The sequence below is a fragment of the Sinocyclocheilus rhinocerous genome, unplaced genomic scaffold (genome assembly GCF_001515625.1).
Source record: "Sinocyclocheilus rhinocerous isolate Xijiao unplaced genomic scaffold, SAMN03320098_v1.1 scaffold444, whole genome shotgun sequence".
NCBI lineage: Eukaryota > Metazoa > Chordata > Actinopteri > Cypriniformes > Cyprinidae > Sinocyclocheilus > Sinocyclocheilus rhinocerous.
In genome coordinates, this window is record NW_015645540.1 from 1,960,160 (window position 1) to 1,985,608 (window position 25,449).

General features: G+C 36.2%; 2 protein-coding genes across 3 annotated transcripts in view; both read left to right on the top strand.

Moving 5' to 3' along the window:
- The first annotated feature begins 45 nt into the window (after positions 1 to 45).
- LOC107706399 (GTP-binding protein Di-Ras1-like) lies at positions 46 to 14,849 on the top strand. Of its 2 annotated transcripts, none has more exons than XM_016510104.1 (2): positions 46 to 182; positions 11,214 to 14,849. In XM_016510104.1, exon 2 carries the CDS (start codon positions 11,249 to 11,251, stop codon positions 11,843 to 11,845), a length of 597 nt encoding a protein of 198 aa, XP_016365590.1. In that variant the 5' UTR covers positions 46 to 182; positions 11,214 to 11,248; the 3' UTR covers positions 11,846 to 14,849. The 2 variants fall into 2 exon arrangements, with proteins under 2 accessions (XP_016365590.1, XP_016365591.1); XM_016510105.1 differs by lacking the exon at positions 46 to 182 and adding an exon at positions 4,096 to 4,231.
- A 3,785-nt stretch (positions 14,850 to 18,634) lies between these two features.
- The window catches only part of gng7 (guanine nucleotide binding protein (G protein), gamma 7), a 27,338-nt gene continuing 20,523 nt past the window's right edge, over positions 18,635 to 25,449 (top strand). Inside the window, exons 1-2 of the mRNA XM_016510107.1 lie at positions 18,635 to 19,037; positions 22,262 to 22,323. The gene's annotated coding sequence lies outside the window, so the exon portion shown is untranslated. The remainder of the gene's footprint in view (positions 19,038 to 22,261; positions 22,324 to 25,449) is intronic.

Genomic DNA, 25,449 nt, shown 5'->3' on the forward strand with positions numbered 1-25,449 from the left:
TGTGTGTGAGTGAGTGAGTGAGAGTGCGATACAGAGAGAGGGAGAGAGAGGACTGCCGCTGAGATTGGACTCTATCACGTCTTCATTATTAGTCTAAAATGCTTTAGTACCTTATTAGCGCAGGCTGCCATTCATCTGTGCTGTCAGTCAAAGATCAGTCACGCGGGATACGTTAAGTTCAGGTAGGTGAGTCGAATCGCACGCCGACGTATGAAATCAATTCATTAATTTAGTGCCTTTGGTATATTGTGTCTTTTTATTTTTTATAGTGCACGCACAGCATAAGCAACCCGGACAAGCGTTACACAGATTTCAGTTAGACTTTGCCTGATGAATACTTGCAGCATTTTCTGTATTGTGTGGAAATCATGCGTTAGCTGCACTGACCATAACTGTCATGATGGCATTTGCTTTAACAACAAATAGTAACGAAAACGGAAATGTTGAGAATTGAACACGATTCTAAATAAAACGTGGCTTTACCTACATATAGCCGAAAGAAGGCATGTGAATCACCACCAGAGCTATGGAGAGCCGCTTCTTTATGAATGAAACGGGCTGCGTATGATATAGTGATGCTGAACTCATTTACTCTTCTGTCCAACAACCGGCCCCGTGGTGATATAAAATGTATAAGATACATGCGTGCAAACTGTCTGCAGTCTTAGAGACCGTGGTGATTTCCATTTACACGCGCTAGGGCTTCCACATAGCCTATGTATAGCTTACATTTTCAGTGTTTGATAAATGTACGAGTGTGTGCGACAAACAGTAAACCAGTATATATGCACAGGATCAGTCATCCATTTAATTGGAAATATATGTATATTCATGTCACTTTGCATCATTAAAAAGGCCTTTCATGGAATGATACGGAGATTTTTGATGACTAAACGGCTGAACGTATAATGGGACAAAGAGTCAGATTTGGTTGTGCAACGTGAACATTGAGAAAGAGGATCCGCGCGCTGCTGACGTCGTCTTGGATGCATTAGTATAATAATATATCATCGTATAGAGCCAATGCATGGTAGTCTTGTTGCGGAAGATGATGCAGGCTGCGCTCATAATGGAATCTAATGCAGCAATTTATATGGAGACTAATTCTAGGTGTGCGTCAGTTTTTAGTAGTATTGCACCAGAGGCAATAATAGAATGCTGGAACAAGCTGAATGAGAAAGGGCAAAGCACTTTTCCAGTAGCCTATGCTTTTATTAGTAACAGAAGTAGTAACAGTAATGTTTAAAGCCTTTTAGACATCCTCACCTCATCTGGCCCATGGTGTAATGGCATTTAAAGGTGCACTTAGCCATTATTTGCTCATTAAAATGTTTTGTGGAGAAATAAATAAACTGTACATTTAAGAAATGTTATAAAGCTTATGTACAATAACGTGAGATGACAACTTAAGCCATATCTGATTTCTAGAAAAAAAAAAGGTTTTGTTTCACATGGAGGGGGAGGTGGATGCCGCATGACCAGTCCCATCATGCAATAGAGTGCAACAGTCGGCTTATGGAAGTAAATTTTATTCATTTTCTCCATAAGGAAACTGATTTTAACTTTAATGTATAAACCATTAAGGACAGACTTGCTGTGAGCTCAGAGGTTGTTAATCAATGATGTATTATTTTGTTAAAGCCATTTTTTCCTAGTCAGAGAATGGATGTATGTAGTATAAGACCAAAACACAAATAAAAGAAAAGAACAAAACAAAAGATTTAGTGCAAAGCATTAACAATTCACTTAATGCATCCATGCCAGTAGATGTCACTATGAAGTCCAAAACTGCTCATACATTGGGACAAATAAGAGATAAACAAAAAATTAGGATGTATCCGAAATATCCCCCTCATTCACTATTCCCTACATTACTCTGCCATGGACACCATCTTCTCGCGAGATGCAAGAATTCATTCGTCGCAACTTTCACTGTGGTTGGGTATTCTTTAACAGAGGGGTTCTCAACTCTGTCTCTCAAGGTCCACTTCCAGAGTTTAGCTCCAACCTTGATAAAACTTTCTAGCAATTATGAAGACCTTGATTAGTTTGTTCAGGTGTGTTTGATTAGAGCTAAAATGCAAGAAAAATGGAGCTCAAGGGTCAGAGCTGAGAACCCCTGCTTTGGCAGCTAGCCTTTGAGTGTGCATTGGTTGTACACTCACCATTGAGGTGCATTGTGGGATTAAATGAGTGCACTTGATAATGTTGACTACAGATGTCCCCTCAAATAGTGCACTATGTAAAGGCATAGGGTACTGAGTGCACCTTTAAGAGTGTTTTGCTGTATTGAGGGGGGTCAAGTGTTATCCTGGTGTGTTTACTTTATTAGACCTGTTCTTCTCTCTTAGAAATCTATAGTGACAGATTGGTCTCTCTGCTGCTCCTAAAAACTCTGCGATCAGGCAGAGACAGCCCTGCAAGAACTTATAATGAGCAGGGCACTTAAGAGCACAGCCTGGCCTGAATTGTAGTTTGACCTGATGTTTTCTTCTTTTAGTCCAGTACCATGAGGCTTTGCTTCTGTGTGCACTCATTGACAGATGCAGCATATAACATGAGAAAACTAATGTTACTTAGATGCCACAACCTGCTGTGTGATTTAAACAAGGAAATGAATGGTTGTTTTCAGAGAAATTATAAATTAGAGGTGAAGCAATACACCAATATGGATTGATGCATCAATCAAATGACTAACAATATGATGTAATGATGCAACGCATATATATATAAATATATTAAGAGGCACCATTTTGACACTCTCGTGTTAGCCACATCTGCATGTTTTCTGTAAGTTTTCACAACTTTATTTTTGAAAGGTATTTTTTTGTATATATATTTTTTCTGTATAAATGTACTGGAGTACTTAAATTTTTCTGTCCTAATGAGGAAACTAGACTTGCACATTTTAGAGACTGAAAGAGTTTCTTGACTGCTGTCATTGCTTATCTCATTGCACATGATTTCATGTGTGACTTATTTTTTTCATTATTTATGTTTTTATATTAATTTAAAAACTAAAGTACACAAACACACACACACACACACACACATATATATATATATATATATATATATATTGTCCTAACTGGGATGCAGGGTTTGCAATTTTAAGGGAGTTCAATTAAATATTCATGTTGTATTTTGGTTGCATTTGTGAGTTATGTAACTGGTTTTGTAAAAATGGCACATAATATCGATTATATTAATCACAGGTTGTATCACAGCATGTTTTGAAGTATAAGCAAATATTGCATTGCTTGCTGAATGAATCGATGTCAGATCATATCGTGATGAAACGTCTGATTTACACCCCTGTTAGAAATCTGTCTAAATCTGTGTTAAGTAATTAGTTTTTTTTCTTTAAATATATTAAAAGTTTATCTGGAAGATAGCTCAAAGGGTAGAGATCAAGCCATGTGACTGTTTCACACTCATAAAGACTATGAAAAACTCATGATGAATTTAATAAGCATGCTCATTTGAGATTAACTGATTAAGTGTATAAACTCATAGACATTTACCACCCACTTAACCTCACCAGTTAAGCCGAGAAAATGCCTGCCTTGAGCTGCATTTTTATTAACAATTAATTCAAGGTATAGCAGTTAATGGAGAAAAGGGACTAAGCAACCAGACTAGCCGAAGGCCAAATGCATGTTCAAGTTATCGGGCAGCAAACCCCAAGTCATTTGCAAACGATAGTAAATCTATCAAGTTTATTTGTGGAGAACAATCCATAGATTTTATTTAGCTACATACACCCTAAGGCTTTGTAATAGGTGAGCATATGTTTAAATGTAAGTCTCAGTATTAATGTTTTAAGATGCACGTTGTCTGCCAGTGCGTGTGCCAGTATAAGGGATGAAGCAGAAGGCCTCTCAAAAACACATTCTGTCATCTCAGGATAAACAGCAGTTTACAGTAGTCATTATCTAGTTCAAAGATTTCACATGATCTCTAATATATCAGACCTTCATGCACTCTGTTGGGCTGCGGCCTTGTATCACAGGAGCTTTGCTTTGTGGCGTGGATGCATGCTGGGAGTTTTAAATCCTTTGAACTGGGTCACTGGAAGCACATCCAGCAGGCAGACGATGTAAAGCACAATGATTAGCCTCTAAGCCCTGTCCACAGAGGAGCAATCTGTTTGACGGACTGATCGACAAGAGCAAGAGAGATGTTTCTTGCAATGCTGGCAGGGACACAGTAAAACTGCAGGACACTTATGGCAAGGTAAAATGCAACAGAGTGATTAGCCAGTCAGCTGAAGCTGTCATGTATAGTCATTTGTTGTAAATTCATGAGGTTAGAGAGTCACATTTTGGTGTCAGGTATCTTATGTATTTGACTTTATTTATAGTTGCTGCTTGTTACCTGATGTTAATGATTTTAATGATTACTTTCTTGCTTTTTTGTGAAGAACTTTTTTATTAATATTAAAATCCTTTTTTTTTATTTATGTAGGATGTATTTAAAGGTATAGTTCACCCAAAAACTGAAAATTTGGAAATTGTTTACTCGCCCTCATGGCGTTCCTGTGTAATACAAGACGTAATACAAGTAATACAGGATATTTTAAAGATTTTTTTTGTCCATACAATGAACGTTAAGTCCAATGTTATTTTAAACTTTGACTTTAATTGTATGAACAAAAACAGTTGATTTTTTTTATGACAGAATTTCATTTTTAAGTGCACTATTCCTTTAAGGTAGACTTTGGACTCTAACATGTCAAGTGTTTATTAAATATGCTCTATAGGGTTAATTTTGCTGTAAGTATATGCATAAATTATGATTTTTGACATATTTGGAAATGTGTATTGAAAATTCCCACGATTAATTAATAGAATCTGTTTAGGCCCAACTGACTGCTGTGAAGGCGAGTGTTAGATTTAGTCAAGCCAGTATTTATTTAGAACTCTGTTTTAGATCTAGACATTTTCTCATGCCCTTGCACAGCTGAATGAGTGAGTCTGGGCTAATCCAGCAACATTTGGTGCAGAGAGATGGCAGATGGTAAATGGGGTATTTTTAGGCTGTAGCTCTGCTCCCCCTATGAGTCCAAATTTTTAGCTTCTATACTGTAAACACTGTATGATACAAAAGCACACATCTGTGGCATTAAGACCCAGCAGTGATTTAGTTACAATAATAACTGCGTTGGGCATTTTGCATTTAAATGAAAAATTTAAATGGATAGATCACCTACAAATGAAAATGTTGTCATTATTTATTCACCCTTATGTCATTCCAAACCTGTATGGCTTTCTTTTTTCTGTGGAACACAAAGGAAGATATCTTAAAAGAAAGAGAAAGCCATACAGGTTTGTATGGAAGCCTGTTTTCGCCACAGAATAAACAAAATAAAAAAGGTAACTGACTTTTTATCTCACAATTTACATTTTATTTTCCTTGCAATTCTAAGTTTACATCTCACAATTCTGACTTTTTTTAAAATCCGATTTTACATCTCACAATTCTGTTTTCCCCCCGCCACGGAATAAAAAACAAAAAAAAAGGTAATTGTAACTTTTTATTTCACAGTTCTGGCTAGTATTCTTGAGGTTATATCTAACAGTTGAGACTTTTTGCTTCAGAATTGCACGATAACATTTGCATTGTGAGATAAAACACATTTACCTTTCACAATTACCTTTTTTTTATTTAATACAAAAAAAAGAAGTTTTTTGAGATGTAAATTCAGAATTCATAGAATACAAGTCAGGACAAGACAATAACATGGTGACATAATTTTCATTTTTGGGTGAACTATCCCTTTTAATTCCTTATATAATTTTTTTTTTTCATTATTGCAATGCATCTGGATATTATATCTGAGCAGCAACCAAAAGAAACACTTATATTTATATGCATGCTCATTGATCTGTTTTCCCCCTTTTTGTTTGACGTGGTTATTGTTTAGAAATATCAGTCTTGATCACAGTTACAAAAACCCTATCTGCTTAGCTTTTATTTGCACCACAAGAAAAAGATAATGACATATACTAAGTTTAAGTTTCTCTTTTATTGTCTCCCTTAGGAGAAATTTGTCTCTAACAGACCTCTCAAAAAGTCATGACTAAGTCTAAGCAAGACTAAGTCATGCTTTTAATGGCACCAAGGCTATTTTTCCATTTCCGTACCCCTCTCTCATCCTATTTATCCCATTCTCCCTTTCTCTTTCAGTCTGTGCATGCAGTAACCAACAGCCTGTTCTGGTTTGATTTCCCAGAACACTGACACTGACATTGGTCTCAGACTCAGTGTGCACACAGCCTGTGAACACTAATGTGCCCATGCAGATAACTCTCCATCTCCTGTCAGTGCCTGTAGTATGCAGTAAAGCGAGGCATATCTGATTTCCACAGAATAAGAGTCATTTCTGAACTGAAAATCTTTTTTTCTTCAATAGAACATTGGTATCCAAGGGGATATGACAATGGAACTGCCATTTATGGCAGAGTGAAAGCCTGGTTTGACTGATAAAGAGAAAGCAGCTCTTTAGACAGCATATTTTGCTGCAAAGCTTCTCACTTAGATTAGAGCAGACTCAGGCTAATGGACTCGGCCTGATGAGCGTCCTGTGGAATCCAATGCAGTGATTCACTTTAAAGGGTTGTTCTCACAGGTCAAAAATAGCTAGGCGCATCTATCGTTCTATTGCTGTCTGTCTGTCTGTCTATCTATCTACACTGAAACATTAGTGTGGAAACAAAATTGTTACTCAGTAAATTTCACAATTATGAAGAATCGGCAAGTAGAACAATGAATTAAATGTGACATTTTTGAAGCAGAAAAACAAAATATATCTATCTACAGTATGAATTTCTTTTACAGTTTTCTCAGTCACTTTGGCCCGTTTTCTGAAACACTCTTAAGATTCTCTAAACTGTAAGTGCAATTTTTACTTGTAACTGTTTTATGGGACGTCACAATTCTACTGCATGTCTACTAAATGTAGTAACCCTCCCAAAATATTTAATAATTGCTTCAAAAACTAGTTTTTGTGTCACACTGACATTTTTAGATACAGAATTCTACTAGGAAAATGTTTACAGGAAAACGGTCAGTGGTTGGTTGGAAAGATTGTAATTCCTATAAAAAAAAAAAAAGTATTTTCAGTTTGTTTTAATTCTACATCTTTACATTTTTCTTCTGTACAAACTGCAATTCTGAATCCTGCTTGATACTCAGTTACAATTGAATTCAAATTCAGCAATTTGCACCCTGGTTCACAACCTTTTTCTTCTATAATGTGACATTTAGAAGGAAAAGTATGTGATTTGAAATCTGATAATAATACTACTACTAATAATAATACATTCATAAATAATTGAATGACATCAGTTAAGAAAGATACTTTTTGGATCTAGAAAGTGTAGCTTCTAGCAACAGGGGGAAAACTTGACCGCTTGCCCAGACCAAATGTAGGTTTATTAAAATAGCTCCTAAATAACTCTTTAGCTATTAGTAAACATTATCCAGCGAGGCCTATGTGAAATCAGCAGAAAAGAATGTTGTTCAAAACCACAGCAAATTATTACATATTGATTTAAAGGCTACGAAGAACTTTTAATTTCTTTGGACTGACAAGCACCAATGATTCACTCACAATAAGCCCAGAAAGCAAATAGGGTCATTTGTCTATATACTGTTGTTTCTGTCTTCTGCATGGCCCTGGAGTGTGTGGTTTGCAAACAGAACCACCAGCATACTGACCCTGCACTTCCATTTACTGTGATTGTTTAAGAGTATGTGGCACGGCGCCCATGTGCTATTCAGCAAACATTACCTTTCGAATCCTAATGTCTAAGTGATATATTCCACATTCACTTCGGTAAAAGCAAGGTCATTCCCAAATCTGGCAGCATCAGTACATTGCTGTGAGAGAGCTTGGAAGAACCTTGAATAAGGGACATGCATTATAATCTCTCCTCGTGCCAAACTTATTCTGTAATAGAGTTTGGCTGGAGTACCAAGACGCTGTAACAGCATTAATAAGCTCAGCAGCTCTCCTGCCCTTCCGTGAGGGACTTATAGAATAACCCAGCACTCCAAGGAAGATTGACATCAATCACACCACAGAAACAAGTGTGACACCTAAGAGGGGCGAGAGGGGGGCACCAGCCTGTCAGAGGCCTGAAATCCCCAGAAACTAGCATTGATCAAAGGCTCAGTGTCCTCTGCTCATTGATTTGACAGCACGCAGAGTGTGAGAGAGAGGGGGAGAGGCACCGGGGCTTCTCTCAAATGAGAGCTTGACTGCTGTCGGGATTGCTGCACCCTGCCAAGCATGTCGCTGTACTTTAAGCCCTGAGTGCAAGTAGCCTGGTGTCATAATGCTGGATGAAAATCTGAAGCATTTTTGGTGGGAAGCCAGCTTTGTGAGACATTGTTGGTTTCACAAAGACTTTCCCCCCAATAATTTTAGCACTAATTTCAGAACCTTGATATCAAATTCAGAACCTTGACACAAAACTTGTTTTTGACAAACTTGTAACAGGCTGGCCAACTTTCAAAACCACTGTATTGTGCATTAATATCTTTCAAGAAACCTTAGTTCAAATAACTCGTGAATTACCGTATGAACATTTAGATGACCCATACACAAGATATTGATAGTTTCACTGTGTAGTTGTTTCACTGTGTTGTCCAAAAGTGTTTGTGCAATGGAAAGGTTCGATTGATGTTAAAGGAATAGTTCACACAAAAATGAAAATTTGCTGAAAATTTACTGACGTTTTAGGCAATCCAAGATGTAAATGAGTTTGTTTTTGCATTGGAACAGATTTTGAGAAATTTAGAATCACATCACTTGCTCACCAATGGATCCCCTGCAGTGAACGTGTACCGTCAGAATGAGAGTTCAAACGGCTGATAAAAGCATCACAATAATCCACAAGTAATACACATGATTCTAGTCCATCAATTAACATCTTGTAAAGTGAATAGTTGTGTGTTTGTAATAAAATTCATGTCCTCTATCCAAAATACTGCTTTCTGCAATGACAGGAGAGAGTCAGGAGAGAAATATGCACAGATCAAGTACTGTTTACAAGTGACAACAATTTAAAATAGTTTTAATATGTTGGGGGACTCTCATTTTGATGGCACCCATTCACTGCAGAGGATCCATTGGTGTGCAAGTGATGTAATGCTAAATTTCTCCAAATGAGAGTGAATACATTTTCAGTGAATTTTCGTTTTTTGGGTGAAATATTAATTTAAATGTTCTTTGTGGAAACCATAGATGCCAATTTAAGAGCATTTATTTTTATAAGATTGCATGTACATCACTGTAAAAAGACTAGTAGAGAGAATACAGACACTGTGAATCACTGAGCAAATGGCAAAATTAACAGTAATGATGAAATAATCAAATCACAACAGGTTTCTTGGAATCAAAAATAATGTGCTACCAAAAAAAAAAAAACTTCAACTGCAGCGTTCCTGTAAAAAGCTGTTTTTTTAATCAGCTCAAGATTTTTGAGACATATAATGGCTGTCATGTCTGCCAAATACTAATATAGTTTCATATGAATAGTATATGTGATGCACATACCAGGTTAATGTGTTCTTTTTGATGGAAGTTCAGCAGAAACTTTGATAGAACAGTGGTAGTTTGATTGCAGGTGTCTCTCAGTATCCCTCGTCTGCTGTGCTGTGTGAAATTGAGGTATTGATTACTGAGGTTGAAATCGGTGTAAAGCCTGGAAAATGTGTTCTTGCTTGCTTCTGCATAATCTATACACAATTCGATGTGTGTTCTGCGTTTGTGGTTCTCTGACACTGATGGATATGGTCTGTGTCTTAGCTAAATTATTCATGAGAACATTAAATTGCACAAATAAAAGCTTATTTAAAAAAAATCTAAAACCTCTTTTACTCTTAGACAGATACATAGTGCTTCAGTCTGAATGCTAGGGTGCTCAGGAGCAGAAAACTGTTTAGAGTTATTGTTTTGGCTCTGAGGCAATAAATAATGCACTGCTATAAACTGCAGCAAAAGCAAGAGAGTGTCTGAGGGCAAAGCACAGATACATTATGATGAGTTGCATTGTGATTTCATAATAGCATGATGGATGACAAGGCTTATGTCTCTCTCTTCAGAAAAGCCACTTGAGTCCTGTCTAGAGGCAAAGCATCTCTAAACGTGTCTGTGTTTCATACCTGTAATTTTGAATGAGATAAATATCCAGTAAATACGTTATGATCATGTTAAATATTTAAAGCATAATGGATTTAAATAGGATGTGTAATGACGTGTTTCCAGTCACTAGACATTTTTCTGTATACAGTACACTATGTGACATGACACAATTTGTGTCATGCACACATTTGTGTTTTTTTTTTTTTGGAGGATGTGAGGTTTTATAGGGCGTGGCTACTCATTGTGAGAAATAGAACCAAGTATTCAACAACATGTTTGGAGACTGATATTGCTTGTCATTCCTGTGTGTCATGCTTAACAATGTACTTTAGCATTTTACAATGTGATTTTAGGGGTCACAAGTGAGTGCTAGAGGATTTGCGGGGGGAAAAAATTATTTTCATTATTTTATATAAATTTTCTAAATTAACATATTCACTTAAAATATTAATAAATATGATTATTAATTTTTTTAACACATTGGCCATAAATCCTGAGATTAATTACAGTTACAGTATTTTATTCTATTTTATTTAGAGTTTTAGTGATTTAAAAATAAGAAATAATAAAACACATAAGCATGTAGTTTTGTGGAAAAACGACAACCCTTGTCTCCTTTACTAGCTAAAGGGGAAAACGGTTGTGAATATTTTAAATACATTTGTTAAATATCTATTTATTTCAAAAAAGCAAGTGCAAAATAAAAAAAAAGTTTTACTGAAGAAATATTTTTTAAAATAAATAAAGTATATTTTGAATAAAAATGTTAAATATTTTGTTCAGATACTATTTAAAATTTTTGATTTGACAATATAATACAGTACAAGGTTTTTGTCAAATATGTTAAATTTATATTATATATTTTGTATTAATATGAATCAAATGAAATCATCTTAATATAAATGTGTACATGAAAATATATAGTCTGAGTGAAAACTAAATCTACAGCAAAAGTTTTTGGGGGGTATATTTGGTGGTACTTGGAATCAAAAAGTTTGAAAGATCCTGTTATTTGCTAAACAATACACAATCATCTAAATGTTTCTTTTACCTCTATTAGGTCTAGAAAGCGAGTGGCGCAATTGAAGGCCCAAGATGCCAGAGCAGAGCAACGACTACCGCGTGGTGGTGTTTGGAGCAGGGGGTGTGGGGAAGAGCTCACTGGTGCTCCGCTTTGTGAAAGGCACTTTCCGGGACACCTACATCCCGACAGTGGAGGACACGTACCGGCAGGTGATCAGCTGCGACAAGAGCGTCTGCACCCTGCAGATCACAGACACAACTGGCAGCCACCAGTTTCCTGCCATGCAGCGTCTGTCCATCTCCAAGGGTCACGCATTCATCCTGGTCTACTCCATCACTAGTAAGCAATCCCTGGAAGAATTAAAGCCCATATACCAGCAGATTCTCGCTATTAAAGGCAACATAGAGAACATCCCCATCATGCTCGTGGGAAACAAGAGCGATGAGACTCAACGGGAAGTGAAGACCGAAGATGGAGAGGCCCAGTCCAAGATCTGGAAGTGTGCTTTCATGGAGACCTCAGCTAAGACTAACCACAATGTCACTGAGCTTTTCCAGGAGCTTCTCAATTTGGAGAAGAAGAGGAACATGAGTCTGAACATCGATGGCAAGCGTTCTGGGAAGCAAAGCAGGGCTGACAAGCTGAAGGGGAAATGCAGCATCATGTAGAGTGCTTGCTAGAGCCTGAACTGGCGCATGGTGAGATAAAGCGAAGATATAGAGTGATAAAATAACAAAGGAAAGGAACTGAGGAGAGAAAAATGAATGAAGATGGTGTTATTTGCCATTTCATGCTTATTTCCGATAACAAGGATTTTACTCTGACATCTCAAATTTCATCCTTCTCCATCAGTCTTTGGCCTTAACAAGCACTGGCCTGTTCATATTGCCTTGTCTGTTTCTATTACAGAGCATCAGACAGCAATCGATTGCTAAACAGCCCTTTTTGAATTTTTATTAAATAGTTGCTCCTACATAGCTAAAGCAGAGTCAGGCTTTAAATCGGCCATGAGATGTTATCTAAACATAAGACTTTGCATAATGACAACTAAAATTTTGTTTTGTATATTTATTCAAACGTTCCTGTCAGGTTGAGGAAGTAGTGTCAGTATGAGATTATATGACAATATAGTCAAACCACCCTTTAATACTTTGTTACAGGTTGTGTAAAATCCACTTTTATTTGTTATCCTCATAACATTTTGATGATTACTTTTGCATGTCCTTAGTTATCTTAAATAATGCCAACCAATATTTACAACAATCATTTTGTTAAACATTAGCAACATACCATAGAAAATGATGATGCTTTTTAAAATGATTACCTGCAGTTACATCAAGGCAGATCAAAAATCTGAAAGCATATAGACACTTCATATTTCATGCAGATGCACACATGCTTATGTAAAACAGCAAGCACTCACCATCATCATAATCTCTGGTATTCAGTTGCTCAAAATTGAGACACTTCTAATTTGGAATGAGCCAGAATCTTCATCTTCTTTTTTATGTTTTTCAAGATAAACTGTTCATATTTTCAGTAAGTAAAACTGAGACAATAACAAATGTAGCCCTCTTAAAGTCAATCAGGAAATGAATGCATTTGCAGGAGGTGCATTTTGGCAGCAAAACAAAATCGAGGCTTTCCTAACACAGCCAAAGTCTTCTCACCCTATTTATCAGAGACTAATGTGAACATCGATGAATAGATATAATATGGCCAACTGAAGTTATAAGAATTACATCTTTTATGATTAAGAAACCAAACATTTGATGTTCAAACATTTCAAATGTTTTTTCTAGAATTAACCATTTTTATTTGCATCACAGTATCAGACATTACAGAAATTTTTGGGTTGAAACAAATTCAGTTTTTGTGCTCTTAATGGCCCTTAGGAAAGCCACCAACCTGTTTCAGTTTTGGTAAGAGAATGCAATCACACTGCAAATCAGCCTTTGACAAAAGAAATCTCTTGTTTCAAAGGGCCTTGATTGTATAGCATTATATGTTTATTTAACCAGCTGATTGCCTTTGTACATTGATGTGAGAAAGAGCCCCTTTAATATGTTTTCAGGTTGTGCATTACAGATCTGAGTAGATGCAGACAACATTATTTATCCATGTTGTGCTGGTTTGCTTACTTTACTATGTAAAAAGCTAGTTTTTGAACAGAGTACATCAGAAATTAGTAGAAACAGAAAGCTTTACACAACAGAAAACTAATACAAAATAGCAATTTTTACTGATAAGACAGAATTCATATGGTTTATTGTATACATATTATTATAATAATCCAGTATAAGAAGCAACTTATTAAAAATAAGTATATCGAACATTCAAATATGAATGATAACATTTCACCTGAGTAAAACCATACATTTCATTTCGGCGCAGGTAGAAAAATAGGTTTACAAATATGTAATAGAGTATTATATCCCACCCCCGTATACAGTAACTCTAATATATACTAATGATATACTGTGACAAGCATTGCAATAGAGCAGAAAACAATAATATCAGTCATATGTAGTTTCCAGTTTACTGTCAGTAAATATTATGACTCAGCCTGTTGCCTGTGATTGATGTGTAGGATTAATATTTTAATATTAGTTCCCTGGATGCCCCACCAACACATTCATCCCCCTAAAATGGTGCTATAATTTACCACCTCTCTACTGGTGACAGTAGTTCTGCTCTGCATGGTTTATGTAAAATACCCTCTTTTATCACTCTGCAGTGTTGCTGATTTACGGCTTTGTAATTTTCTAAATTCAGAACAACGCCTCATCCATCTATCGTAAGTTTAGACTGCATTCGGATCCATTATACCTGAATCTATGTGTCCAACCTCTATAAAGCCCACTCAGCTGGCGTATGAGTCACACTGCTGATACCATCAGAGGCACTGCAAGCTGCACGAGAGGAAAACTGCAGAGCGTCTTGCATTTTACATGCATGGGAAGTCTGCACTTTCTGAAGAGTCTCAGCTACCTGTGATCCTTTTGGTTGGCTTGACAACATGGACTTGCCTCCGCAATGCCAATGCCCACCAGTTCTGTGTATCAAAGCATTTTTTGAACCCATATGCATTTTATCATGCACATTTTATTGTAAATATTTGTAAATTGTATGTAAAGAATATGACACTGTAAAGAAATCATCCCTGACTCTCGTCGGATGAACCGACAGGTGATCCCAACAGACATGGACACAATTCCTTCAGTCACTGTTCATGTGTTTGGTTGGAATCCCAGGGGACTTTTTTTGTACATCTGGATTACCTTCATGCATTTTTCAGTTGGTATCTTAAATCTGGTTTACACAGTGAGCACTTTAAATGCCTAGGGGTAATGGAATGTGCTATGAAACACATGTAAATGATGACCTCCATTTCATAATTCAAAATACGCATGGTCCCACGTGATGTTTAGCCAGCATGACGGCAAGCAACAAAACTATGAAGTGACTTCTCAACTCCTTTCCATTTTCTTTTCCTTTTTTTTTTTTTTGTACAATATTTTGCAAGTTTTTTTAATTATAGCTATTAGCTACTTCTATGTATGATATGTCCTTTAGCAATAGTCTTCCTAAGACATGGTATGCTGTGCTCACGCATCCCAAATGAAGGAAAATACGGCGTACATATACTAACATATATGTATAGATATATATACCTGCAAATATTCTCTAATAAATCTGCAAATTGATTTTCATAATAAAAACAATTAAAGCAAAAACTCAATAAGCTTTCTGTTTTCCCCTCCCCTCAAAACAGCTGAATGTAGTCCTATGTACTAAACCATGGCAACATCATGAGGAACACCACACTTTCAGCTGACCCAGGTGTGGATGCTCCAATACACAAATGATGGAATTTACAAAGCAGTAAGGCATAAAAGCACATTCAGTAATCTGCCTCACACAGGCAAGGGTTTTATGGGACAAAACAGACTGAATAGTCAATGTAAAGCTAAGGAATCCAAAATGTATAGACAGATTTTCTTTTTTCTCAACTGACAATTTTCATTTTATATGGGTTCCAAATGTCCAGTGCTTACAATGATATATACGAGAAATACATGAGAAACAAATAATGATTATATGAGAAAAACAATGCATATAATTAATAATAACAGCACACACATACTGTATATATAATGATTAGAAATTATAATTATATATTTTACACACACACACACACACACACACACAGCCTGAATGGAAGACGGACACATTATTTGTTTTATCCAGCTGTATTTACTCAGTGCAACTTATAACATCCAAGTGAAAGATATAACACCAACATGTCATAAAAAAAATCAAAAACCAGAATCACTAAGTTGGAAAAAGGATCACCCCCTTGTGTAAGTATTTTGTTGAACCACCTTTTTCTTTAATTACATGCAGCCTTTAGTCTGTTGGGATTTGTCTCTACTAAGGCTTCAGGCTGCAAAGCAACAACATGTGATTATTTTAAAGAGGGTTTATTCTTTTCTATACCCACTGTGTGTATACAGTATATATACCTATTCATTGCCATTACAGTGAAATTACTGAACCTACACATGAGAGCCTGAGAAAAATGCTCATTTTTGAAGAAAATATCAGATGGCACTTAGAGGATTTTGCATCTGAACTATATATATATAGATAGATAGATAGATAGATATAGATTACAATTTTAATTATATTATATTTTATATTATATAACAATATTTATAATTTATTTATATGTGTTATTATTTTTAATTATTACATATTTTAATTGTAACAATTACAAATATATAATTGACAATAATTTATAATATGTTGGTTTCCTTACTAATGTCATGGGATCACAATCAAATGGAGAATGTGAAGGGGAAAAACAAGAAACAAACATTTACAGTCCTGTAGGCTGTATGGTTACAAACCCTTGTAACCCAGTCTTGTATACTCTTTGGTACAAAGAAACCCTACAAATGTAAACTGAATTGGCAATTTTCTTTCCTATTCCTAAGATTTGAATTATCTAATGCCTTAGTATCTCATGTAGGCAAGTAAGGAGCGGAAACATGGCAAGTTGAATCGGAAGCTTCACTATAACGTTTTGAGAATCAAACCAGCAGCACAGAGCAAAAAATGGCTGCTGGGGAACCGGCATGAATCAACTCTCCTGTGATCCACTGCTTCATTCTCTTTTCTCTCTCTCTCTCTCTCTCTCTCTTTGCACCCCGCCTCCCAACAACTGCACCACCTCATTCCTTTCTCAGCAGTATTGCAGTTTCCCCACAGACTGTTAGATGGACCGCTGCTATGTGAGAGAGAGAGGAGAGCAGAGAGAACTGTGACTTCAAAGCATGAGAAAATGATATACAAAATACACTGCCTTCAGCTAAATTTCATGTTCCAGAGGACATAACGCGAATGCAGTAAAAGTATTTTCCATCCCCATTTATTATAAATACATCACACTGTAAAAATACAGCAACTGTGCTGTGCCAAGTCAAATGTTAGCACAAATCATTTGGGACCTTTGCGAATCCAAAGACACAGTGAGAATCCTGGGGCTCCTAAGGGAGGCTGTGAAGTGAGGCAGAAAGAAGAGACAAATCGTCCGCATAGTCCTTAGAGTGTCTCAAAGCAAACCAATAAAGGTAAATATCTTTAACATTTACAAGCACAAAACTCAGGGTAATACATTGGTCAGTTTTATATATTTCATAATTAAAAAGGCCTAAATTATAAAAAAAAATTTATATTTCAAATTTCAGATGGCTTAGTAAACAGGTACACACTCAAACCTAGTTTCTGCTTGTCTGTTTGAACAGTGAATATAAATCAAACTCCCACTGGATACTCTTTCAATATACTGTGCTTAAAAAGGTATTATGTTAGATTAACAGTCCACTATGCTATTAGCTGCCTCACTAAATAATAACTGTCTTTTTAACTGCCACAGGGTACAGTCTATACTCTTAAACAGTCCTGACTGCATTTTCAAAGCTTTGAAAGGCCTATTTCAGATGAGAACCGCAGGGCTTTATGATTAAGCCTGGCTCACTCTGATCTGGTGCCAAGTGCCAAATTTGCCTGGAGGTATCTACAGCCTATTACCTACAGCATCTAACACATACCTAAGGGCTTACTTACAGAAGCAGAACACATCCCACTGAAGCCTGTGTTTGCAGTCATGTACGCTACAATAATACAAATGGAATAGCACAGTGGAACTACATTGAGAGGAGTATTTTAAAAAGTCCACCCAAAATGAACATTTTATCATTATTTATTCACCCTCATGTTGTTATAAACCTGTATGACTTTCTTCTGTGGAACATAAAAGAAATCTCTTTTATACAACGTAAATCAATGGTAACCAGGGCTATGCTTTTGGGAAACGCAGCCCAGAACTGTTTGGTTACCAACATTCTTCAAAAATATCTTTTGGTAACACTTTATTTTAAGGTGTCCTTGTTACACATGTTACATGTACTTACTATTATAATAACAATTAATTATGTAATGCAAGCCTAAGCCAAACCCTAATCCTAACCCTAATCATATAGTAAGTACATGTTAATTTAATTAAAATTACTCAGTACTTAAATGTATAATTACACTGTAACAAGGACACCTTAAAATAAAGTGTAACCTACAATTTTTTTACATTCTGCAGTTTGGAAGGACATGAGGGTGATTAAAAGATGACAGAAGTTCCATTTTTGAGTAAACTATTCCTTTACTATATGCCACAAAGTGGTATCTTTTAAATCAGTGTTTTTATTTTTTTCATTTTATTTTTTAATGATCTATTTTTATGTTGTTACTAGCACTTAATTTATAATTTCTAGTAAGTAATTCAATAGTGCAATCCTCGATAATCTTTACAAGTAACAACAAAGATTACTAAATTGACTAATTACTAGTACTTATTCCAGCAACAATTGGGATAGATAGGCTACTAGTATCTAATTAAAAAGTACTTGTAAAGCTGGAATACATAACCTTAAGATTGTTACTAAAAAGGATTGGATTGCTAGCATTTAATAGCCTATTAAAAATACTACTAGTAAAAACAGATAGTAGTTAGTTAAAAGGAATACATTTTAACAATAACACTTGGAAAGAAAGTAAAGAAAAGCGGGGAAAAGGGAAATAACTAGTCGAAATAAATCAAATATCAAAGGAAATTATTAAACGACGTGCATATATTAATCGTTGTCAGCAAGTCAGCAAGCAGAGCATACAAAATTGGTTTCTGCTTTAAAAATCTGCTTTCATGTAACATAAAAATTTCGTTAACAAAATAAGATTAATGAAATATATTTTGTTTTTCTGTTGTCGCCCTTCTTCCTTAGTACTGGTTTGCAGATGTGTGGACGGTATGAACAGACATTGTGCATCAGCGCCCTCTTGGGTCAGCAGGCGTTACTGCACACTGCGGTGCAAGACAGGCTCGGGTTCGGTGCGGCCAAATGTGTTGGCTTATGAAGACTGGGTCGATAAACCGCTGCGTAAAGTGTGCTTCTTTGAGCGCTCGGACAGCTCAAAACCCGAAAAACCCCATAGAGCAGCGAAACAGTTCACCGACAGACGCAACCAAACCCGTTGGCTCCCGATGAGGGTGGAGAGGGCAGAGCTGGCGAAACTGATTGGTTTTCGATTTTAACGAAGAGCCGCCTTATTTGACTCAGAACAGACTCAGCTTTTTCCCAGGAGAGAAAAGCAAGTTTGTGTGCGAGAACGCTGTCACGGGTGGTGGGGGGACTGACTGGGTGGACACTGGTGCACGGAGGGGGTGGTGTTTGTTTGGTAGGGGGGGTAACAATCTGCGCGAACCTGGCCCTTTAAATTACCTCCACAATCACTGTAGACGAGGTGAGTATACAACAAGCTCGTATTTTCTTCCTTCCTTTTAGGTTTGTAATCAAGCATCCGTTTGCTTTGCCAAAACGCCTGTGTTTTTCAATGCGTTCGCGTTAGGCGCTCCACTCCACCGGTGTCACGAATCCGAAACCGCTTGAATTTTCCGAGCGTTGTCCTGTGGGGTGGGGAGTGGGCTTCTTATCAATCATATTTAGTATATTGTACATTTTATGTGTCTGCTTTGGAAAAAAAAAAATCAGGCCAAGCTTGGCATTTGGGTGTTTGCGTGAATCAAGCTTTGCTCTTTGGGTCAAACTAAAGCTTAACAGGCGAGAAGCAGCAGCTTTCCTGCGCCTCCTGTCAACACTTTTACGCCTTATATATTATCTTATTCTGTGGCTGATTTTTAAAGCGCCGGGTCATCATGGGCTTGTACTTTGTATACATCATTTGATGGAGCCTTCAGAGCTATAGGCAGGGAGGCGTACATAGTGTACCGTTTGTCAAAATGCCCGCATTGTCTTTCCATCAGTGTGAGCAAGGCCTACCAACAGCAACTGAGCTCTGGAGCAAAATCCTGTGCGTTATGGCAGATATGCAACTGACTGCACTTCTGCATCGTTTTGGGCTGATTTATTGTGACGATGTCAGGATAAAATATTGTCTGAATGCAGCAATACAGCTCTGTTCTTTGAAAAAGCTCAAAAACTAACGAGCAGCACCAATATCAGCTCCACAGGCCTGCTTTTCCTTACATTCATGCTGTAGTTTACTTATAGGCTTGTGCATAATTAATAGGCACGTACGTTTCCTTTCTATAGAACTTTTCTCCATAGATCTCGGTTCATAGTAGCTCTACAGAATATCCAGTGAACAACCCACTGGGGCAAAGGAACAGAAAACTAAGATGTTTAGATGAACAGGGGAAAAACCTTGAGAAGAACCAGACTTGACTGGGGGAGCACATCCTCCTTTGGCAAGACTATTACAGTAAATGTGGATATGCCAAATATCATGGGTATTACTAGTCAACATGTTTAGTCACATTTTAGATAATGTAAAGATAATCAATAATTTATATTATTTGAAGTCGTTTCTTTAAATGACTTGGGAGATGAAGCCAGTTGTCAGTGAAGCATCTGAAAAATTTTTTTTTTAAATAACATTTTTATATATAGACTTCATCATACCTGTTTGAGTTTGTTGCTTGTTGCACGTCTCCAGTGGTCTGTTGTATTATAATTTTGTTATGCATGCCAAGTTAATTTTTGTTGTCATAGTTCTCCTTTATAGGGAAATCTCAGAGTGGGTTTAAATAACTAGGTTCCTCCTGAACAGTAAGAGCAAGTACATTCAACAAATAAAGTATTTGATTTGCTCTGGTCAATGGAACGTACTACATTTGGAGAGCTGATGGATCTGCTCCTGTTTACCTATTATAGAAAGTGACCTCATGGTGAGCCATTATCACGGTTTTGGCAACATTACCATACTGAGCTACAGAATTCACAGTGTGCTAGTACACAGTGCACTGGGTTTGGTTAGATTTACTACAAAAGTCCTAACTGCTATGCCATGTCCTATTGATGTACCTAATGCTGTATACTGTATACTCACCTGACAAATGCTATTTCAGGTCTTTTATATGTCACATTGTCTAGTGCAGGTGCAAATACTACCTCCCTCTCCCCTGAATGTACAAAACATAACAATATAAAAGCACACAGACATATTGACTTAGTATTTATATTTTAGTAATTTAGCAGCGCATATTGATTATATATATTGTTGAATTACCAATTATACAAAGTATTTAAAATTATTTAGCTCAAACTAATCAGATGGCTTGAAGCTATCTGTATTGTTCCCATGTGAATGCTTCCAGGGACACGAATAGGCCTATAATTACATCTGGACCTGTGCACTAATTACAGAACAGACTCACTCAACTCACTTATTCCATAGAAAGCCTAATTAAAAAATAAATTTCTTTTACACAGTACATACATTTTCTGTATACAGTAACAGATGGTTGGCAAAATGCGGAAGGGGGCCACTTTGTTTTGCTTGGTTAGAATCATACTCGGGCTCCATTGAATGAGATGAGATTAATTATTCATAGGTTTAGATTTTGCCGCCTCACATCTCTCTCATTCTACCCTGGTTTGCCTGGTTGGAAATGTTTGTTTTGACAACATGAATAATGGTTATAGCTGTAACGCACATTATTTCACCATCTCGTGTACAACTTTGAAACCGTATCAAGAAAGTGCCGCCAGTTATGATTAGACTATAAATATGTTGGGTTGTTTTATTTTTAATGCAGTATTGCATTTTTATAGGATTGATTTATTGTGAAATGTTTCACTATTAATACAAAAGTCTATTAGACTAGTATATTTTTAGTGTGAAATGGGATTTTGTTTTTAAATCATGCTATAGTGCTGTAATAAAAGCCAATGATATTCAAACATTAAATGGTATTATTAGTTGCAAAGAGCAAGACTAAAGGTTTTGACAATTATGATTCAGTGTATGGAGTACCAATTCACAGTCAGTAACCCAAGTTAAAATAGGGTAGAATTTACAGTATGTGTACACTTGCTTGGTTAAAGCCTGTCTGAGCATATTTCCGTGTCATGATTAGAGAGAGATAAAAACAAAACCTCACAGATGGTGGTGGGGCAGATTAATTCTGCATAGCTACTAAAAGTAGATTAAGATTGCAATAATGCTAATTCTGACATAATATGTATTATATGAATTATGTTAGTGGCCTTGCATCAGAACACTGCCCCCTGGTGATCAATTTTTTTTTTTACTTTTTCTTTTTCTAATATATCACTGACTGAATGTTTATGGCCTATATTTTTTATGATATAATTATTATTTTTATTTATTCATTTATTTATGCTATGGTTCTCATATATATATATATATATATATATATATATATATTAGTTGTCAATAAAATATATTCATATTCATTTATATTTCTATAGCATATCATTAAACAATGTTTTGTTTGTGACATACTTTTTTGATATTTACTTTTTTTGGTTGGTTAAGTCACTTTTAAATTGAAATATACCTGTTATTGCAATACTATTATTCACAGATAAAACAATTTTATTATGCATTCAAATTATGCAGAGACCACTCAAATAGGTTAATAACACAATGCTTGAATGTTTACTTATGATAAATCATTTGTACCTTGTGTTTGTGTTTTCTAGACAAGCAAAGTTGCCTGCAGGTCCCTGAGCCAGCTTCAGTCTCCAGCCTCTCCGTCATCCAGGTAAGACAAAGTTACCAAATAAAAAGTTATACTGATCTGAATATGAATGCAGATGTTTATGTTTGTACTCCGTTGGCAGGGAATTTTATATCGAGGCCTATAGGTTATAACCACTTTTGACCATATGGGGGGTGTCAAAGTAACAATATTCCTCTGATTCATGCATATACTCTCTGCAGCCTGCAATGAGCTGTATCCATAGCAACCACCCAGGTCCACAGTTCAGTTTTGTTAATACAGATAGATGAGGCCTCCTTGTGGTTCAGTGCTGATATATAGACAGTTGATGTGTACATGTTTTTAAATTGCGTATTGCTTGTAATTGACATGTTGTTTGCACATTTGATAAAAGATAGGGATTTGGATCCTATGTTTGATTTGTCTAGAAATCAAACAAGGAAAGCAAAGCAAAAGTAATTTTGACAATTCTGTTTCGCTTGTATGAGGTGAATGATACTTCAAATGCATTATTTGTATGTAGAACTGAAAGTTTTTATTTGTAGTATCTCTATTTGTTACGGAAGTCCTAAGAGGCCGTGGATTATGATTATTTTTCTTTCTTGGTTTCTCGTGATCACAACTTAATTTTCTCGTGATTTCGACATATCAAAAGTTATTTTCTTATTATCAGGACTTAATTTTAAAATAAATTTGTGAAAATGAGAAAACAACTTCTGTTATGTCGAAAGCACGAGATAAATAAGAAAACAAGAAAGAAAAATATTAATAATCCATGGCCATATATATATATATATAATATATATATATACACACACACACACACACACACACACACAAACTGAGATATGAGTCTCCATGTGTTTACACTGTCTGGCGGACATTTTGAAAGCTGTCTAAAAACTTTCACCAAAAGAGGAGCCCTTTAAATGTGCATTTATTTTTAGATGTTTAAGCCTTTATTTTGGGTAAGTTTTAATACTTATTGTAAAAATTAAGAGATTTAATGTTTAGACTTTTGTATATTATAACCTGGAACTTGGATGTGGGAAATAATTACAGTTAGATCCAAAAGATAGTTTTAGCAACATTACATGAAATGTATTAAAAATGGTTGCTGCTTAAGCTCAGTGTGCTCTCTTTAAGCTCTTCCACATTGAACGTCTATGTAAATACTTCATAAACAGACTTTGAATATAAACTGATGGTTGTCACTTTAACTTCATCTTTATAAAATGGTTAATAACTTATTTTCACAGCTTTAAGATGACAAAACTCGAGACATAACTATAAAACCATGTCTGCATTTGTGATCGGAGAAATTACAAACAACAAGCGCTTGTTTCGCTTTCACAACGAAACACACACGCGTCTTCACGACATGGCGGCAGCAACAACACTAAAGCGAGAATAAAAGTTATGCCTTCTTTCTTTGCGTGAATATTTGGGCGGCGTTATGCAGATCTTCCTACACAGTGACGTAGACATGTGGGGGCGTGTTAGAACGAGCCGTTTTAGGTAGGCGTGGTTGACTCTTAACTTTTATAAAGAATATCTCTTTGGATTTGAGACTTTAGTCTTTGCAACTTTACAGATCTTCTTTATGCACCAAGAGCTTGTAACACTCCAAAGAGAAAGGAAAAATTTAAATCGCATCATATGACCCCTTTAAAACACCAGGCATCATACACTTATAGACTTTGTAAATAGTCACAAAGGAAAACTGGGCATCATACACTAAACGACTGAGGATCATACAATACCAGACTTTAAATTCCTTCCGATCACAACAAATTCACAGAAACGTGCGCGTTGTTGCTAGGAGACACGTTAAAACAATGTGTTTTAAAATCTGCTGAAAATATCAAACCTGTTTGGTCTCCTCCGACTGGATGGAATCATAGTCTGAACTTTTGTCATTTAAAATAAAATAAAATATTTTTGTGTGAGAGATTAATATTTTATTGTAACATAACAACTTGTACTGAAACCAATATCTTGTGCACTAAAAATGTCTCAATGTAGATTTTGGTGAGTTTGACAACACTAATACATACATACATACATGTGTATATATATATATATATATATAGAGTGCTGCTTGAAAGATTGTGAACCCTTTAGAATTTTCTATATTTCTGCATAAATATAAGCATCATCAGATTTTCACAAGTCTTGAGAGTAGACAAAGAGAACCCAATCAAACAAATGAGACAAATATATACATTGTCATTTATTTATTGAGAGAAATGATCCAGTGTTGCACATCTGTGAGTGGCAAAAGTATGTGAATCTTTGCTTTCAGTATCTTTTGTGATCCCCTTTTGCAGCAATAAATAACTGCAGCTAAACGTTTCTTGTAACTGCTGATCAGTCCTGCACAACGGCTTGTAGGAATTTTAGCCCATTCCTCAGTACAGAACCACTTCAGCTCTGTGATGTTAGTGGGTTTTTTCCTATGACCTGCTTGCTTCAGGTCCTTTCACAACATTTCAATTGGATTAAGTCTGGACTTTGACTCGGCCATTCCAAAACATTAACTTTGTTCTTCTTTAACCATTCTTTGGTAGAACGACTTGTGTGCTTGGGGTTGTTGTCTTGCTGCATGACCCACTTTCTCTTGAGATTCAGTTCTTGGACAGATGTCTTAACCTGGGTTCCTTTGCAACCTCGCGGACTATTACAACAAGTCTTGTTTTTAGAGTGATCTTTGTTGGTCGAGCCCTCCTGGGGAGGGTAACAGTGGTCTTGAATTTCCTCCATTTGTACACAATCTCTCGGACTGTGGATTTGTGGAGTCCAAACTCATTGGAGATGGCTTTGTAACCTTTTGTAACCTTTTCTAGCCTGATGAGCAACAGCAACTCTTTTTCTGAGATCCTCAGAGATCTCCTTTGTTCATGCTTTTATTCACTTCTACAAACATGATCAGACTTTGATAGATCTCTGTTCTCTAAATAAAACAGGGCAGGCAATGGTACCTGGTGTGATGGGTGTCTGAGGCTGGAATCGAACTCAGGTCTTCTAGTCAACTGAACTGCCTCTTTTACCACTGAGCTATGGTGGATGACAAATAACAGATGGACCCAAGGGCAGAAGAATAACATGCAGGCTTAGATGACTGAACAAAAAGTGCTTTACTGAGGAGTCCAAGTTCAAAAGTACAAC

Excerpts from the sequence above, each read along its gene's own strand:
- LOC107706399 (XM_016510104.1), top strand. The coding sequence starts at position 11,249 with ATGCCAGAGCAGAGCAACGACTACCGCGTGGTGGTGTTTGGAGCAGGG.